The sequence below is a fragment of the Culex pipiens genome, chromosome 2 (assembly GCF_016801865.2).
Source record: "Culex pipiens pallens isolate TS chromosome 2, TS_CPP_V2, whole genome shotgun sequence".
NCBI classification, from domain to species: domain Eukaryota; kingdom Metazoa; phylum Arthropoda; class Insecta; order Diptera; family Culicidae; genus Culex; species Culex pipiens.
In genome coordinates, this window is record NC_068938.1 from 51,964,401 (window position 1) to 51,968,530 (window position 4,130).

The window sequence follows — 4,130 nt, forward strand, 5'->3', positions numbered from 1 at the left end:
AAAAAGTATAAAAAAATCATTTATATTTCTGTTGATTTGTAATAGTTTCTTTAACAGAATTTGTTACTCTGGGTTTTGAAAAATATATACCAGACTTGATGCCTCGATTATATTAAGTTCCAATTATCCATAGTTCGAATACGCCATCCAACAAATAAAACAAAAATTAACGTTAGATAATCTAGACTGTATTTGTAACATGCTCAGTAAAATGATTTGTTTTAAGGAGTTTTACGAATTCGCTATTTATCTATGACTTTCGAAACTTAACTAAATTTTTTGCTCAGATATAAAATAAAAAAAAAAGATGTTTGATTTGGTAGAAGCCCTGAGCCACCAAATTTATTTTAACATTCAAACTGATTAAAAAATATTTCCAAAAAAAAACTCGTATTCAATTGTTTTTGCTCGCCAACACCTTAGCTCAGCAACAAACTAACGACGATCATCACAACAACAACACGGGCCCGAAGACAGGAAAATTGGCGACTCGTGAGCTTTCGTGCCCGGGCACTGCACCCCTTCTTGCTCCTCGTGGGCCCCCTCCCCTCCCTCCTGAAATGACCCGAAGCAGCGCGTGTGGGGCTCTCGCGTCGCTCGTTTAATCTATATAAGTAGGGTAGAACGAACGATCGACCTGGCTATTTACTTGTCTCCGGTGAAAAGTGACGGACGTGTCCAAACTGGGTCTGTGGAGTGAAAACCTAATTTGAGAAGCACGTGGCTGTGAAAAGCACGACAACGAGGGTGAAGAGAAAGAAGAGAGCGCACGTGTTTGCAAAAATTTGATTGACTTTGGAGTTGGAAACAGTGCGTTTCGTTGCGAAGAGACAAGTGGAGTTGCAGCAGCAGCAGCAGTTTGCAAAATGAACTTTATTTTTCTGGTAAATGAGTGATTTTTATCTGCTTTGTTTTGGTTGTGTGGTTTTTATTCGCGAAGATGCAATAGTGGCCAAAAAGTGATCGAAATGAAATTGATGATCGTGGGGAGTGTTTGGATCAGCAGACCGCATGTTACGTTTATGTGAATGATTATAAACTTAACGATCTGGGACGTATGATATCATTGGTTGCTGGAGAAGATGTTTGAGCGATTGAGAGTTCGTTTTTTTTGGCGAAGAAATTGTGCAATAAGCATGCGTTAGCCGTAGGGTTTTTGTTACCGTGAAGTTGTTGATGAATATGATTGCAATTCGATGTTTATTTATCTTGAGTTGGTATGAATTGTGTGAAATGAGAAAAATCGTGATGCACTTGGGAGCACAAGTTACATAATTTAAAGAAATCGTACATTAGCCAACAAATATTGCAGAAAATAATAATTATTGGTTGAAAAAATTAACAATCAATTATACATTTAGAATACATTTCAAAATGTTTGAATACATATATATATATTATATACTTTTTGTATTGCTAATTGTATATTATGTTTATTAAATGTCCTGATAAAAATTTTCAAATTTGCTAAAGACATCACATCTATCAGAAATTCACTCTCAAGATACAAATTGACGAGCACATTTCAAAAACTTCAAACAATGCTCTCATAGTTCCATTTTATATTGTATGGATGAACCAATGATGCAACATAGTTTAAAATAACAACTAAAGGAAATGTTAGTTGCGTTGCGTAAATTTTCAAAAACTTAAACTGCGGAATCAGGTCATATTCTAAATGTCTCTAACTCCGATTCCGATTCCGACTTTCTGAGTTTAGCTGACATACCAACGCTAGCCGTCTCCGACTCCAGCATTCAACAAATTGTCGACTCCGACTCCGGCACCGGCTCAGAATTAGAATATGTACAAATTAAAAAAAAATCAAATTTTTTAAAGCAAGACTAACATTTCAAAAGGGCCAAATATTCAATATTTCGCCCTTTTGAAGTGTAAGTCTTGCTTCAAAAATTTTGAAAAATTTCGAAGTGATCGGAAAATTTCACGAATGTTTCATATTTTAACATTGTAAATCGGACCATTAGTTGCTGAGATATCGACGTTAGAAAATGGTGGGTTGTTTGGGTGAGACTTGGAAAACATCAATGTTCATGTTTTTAAACCTTTGCATGGCAATATCTCGGCAACTAAGTGTCGAATCAACAAAGTTCAAAAAAGCAAAATATAGAGAAAATATTTTTTTCAAAAGTGGGCAAACATGTGATGATAAACTGCGACTATTTTCAAAAAAGTTACCTAAAAATGGTAACTTCAAGTTAATGGTTATTAAATTGAAAACGGTGCATTTTATCAAAATTTCACTAGAGTACTTTTTGGTTGCAAATTTGATTTTACATCGAAAAATGAAGTTGAAAAATTTTTGCGACCAATATTTCGATTTTTTGAAAAAAATCAGAATTGATTAAAAAATTCATAACTCGGTAAATTTTTTTGCATAACCTGGAAATTTCTGAAAAGTTGGCATTTGATGTCCTCTAAAAAGTATCAAAAAATGAAACAAATTAAAAATAGTGTTTTTTTGCAAATCAAGTTTAGTGACAAAAAGTTAAATAAAAATCCACCAAAACTTTTTTTACCGTGTATCTATTTTTTTCAGTGTAGTCCATATCCATACCTACAACTTTGCCGAAAACGCCAAATCGATCAAAAAATGCCTTCAAAAGATACAGAATTTTGAATTTTCATAAATCATTTTTGTATGGACAGCTGCCAAATTTGTATGTAAAATTATAAGGACAACCTAATGATGCAAAATGGCTTCTTTGGGCATACCAAAGGCACCAAAAAAGTTTCAGTCGGATTAAAAAACACAAAAAATCGAATGACCGAAAGCTGAAAAAACTGTCCATATAAAATTATTATAATTTTTTTGTCAATTTCAAGTATTTTCACCACGAAATTTTGTTATTTTCATAGTTGTATACAAAATATGAATGTTGATTTTGAACTAAAGTAAATTTAACATCAAGTGGGAAGGATTTCGTAGTTGGTTAGTTTATCTCACAATTAATGCATAAAAAATATTATGAATGAAAAAGTTTAAAATGTTTTAGATTTTTGTAAAAATAAAAAAAAAGTATCTCTTAGAGGTTTTTTGCAGTACATTTCAGAAAAATGTGTGTTACTCAAACCAATGTTTTTTTTAAATGTTTTCATTGTTATCAACATAGTGTTTGATTTCGCAAAACTTTCAAGAACATAGCATATTTTTTACCCACATGAGATACAGGCTAGGGATCAAGCCTCCCTACTTTCCCCTACTTATGTAACGACTCCAAATCTCGATGGTGATATTCTTCGCTCATTTGGATAGATTTCAGCCGGATTTTTTTGCAACTATATATAATTAATAATAAGGCTGGTACAAATTTTATTTAAAGTTTTTGTCTCACCCCTCTTCAAAGTTGGCCCAAAACATCAGGGGCAAAAAAATATTTTTTTCCAAAAAAACTTCAAAATTTCAATGGAAATTTAAGTGCAATCAGCTGAAATCAATTTAAAGTGCATTCCCCTGCGTTCAGAATAAGTTTTAACACGTTTGGGTTGATTTAAAAATCTGTAGAATTTTGGAAAATTTTCGATGTTTATTATCGCTAAAATATTTTTTTTTTCATTTTTTTTTGTTTTCGTCAAATATTACATTTTTTGAAAATTTATGATTGAAAAAAAACTGAACCAGTGTAAAATGCATGTAAATGTAAAATGCCCCCCCCCCCCCCATCTCCCACACACACACCGGCCAGAGCCGAGGGACAAAAACTTTGAACAATATTTGCATCGGCCCAATAATGTATGAAATATCTCTTTAAAGAACACTTAGTGGAATTTTCAAAAAAGTATTAGTTGACAAATTGTCAAGGACTTAGAATGTTATCGTGGGTATATCAATAAAAAACAAAAAAAAAAAACAACTTTGAGTTTTTTAATGTTTATGTCAAAATAAAACCAAGCTATAAGTAAAAAATAACTATCCGAACGAAAATCTTCGGTTAAAATCAAAATCCTCAATATTACGTTTTAAAGCTTCATTTGAGTAGATTATCTAGCATTTGTGTTATATGGCCGATATTGAATTTACAATTTTCGAATGTGTTGCCTACAATCCTGATATTCGAGGTCCCAGCTAAAATACAAAGTGATTCTCCTGAAACAACTAAGAGTTCTCCGAG

At 32.5% G+C, this 4,130-nt stretch overlaps 1 protein-coding gene across 1 annotated transcript in view; it reads left to right on the forward strand.

Moving 5' to 3' along the window:
* Positions 1-637: 637 nt before the first annotated feature.
* Positions 638-4,130, forward strand: part of LOC120419843 (uncharacterized) — a 7,943-nt gene continuing 4,450 nt past the window's right edge. Inside the window, exon 1 of the mRNA XM_052707519.1 lies at positions 638-884. Within this exon, the coding sequence (XP_052563479.1) occupies positions 867-884 (18 nt within the window). The 5' untranslated portion in view covers positions 638-866. The remainder of the gene's footprint in view (positions 885-4,130) is intronic.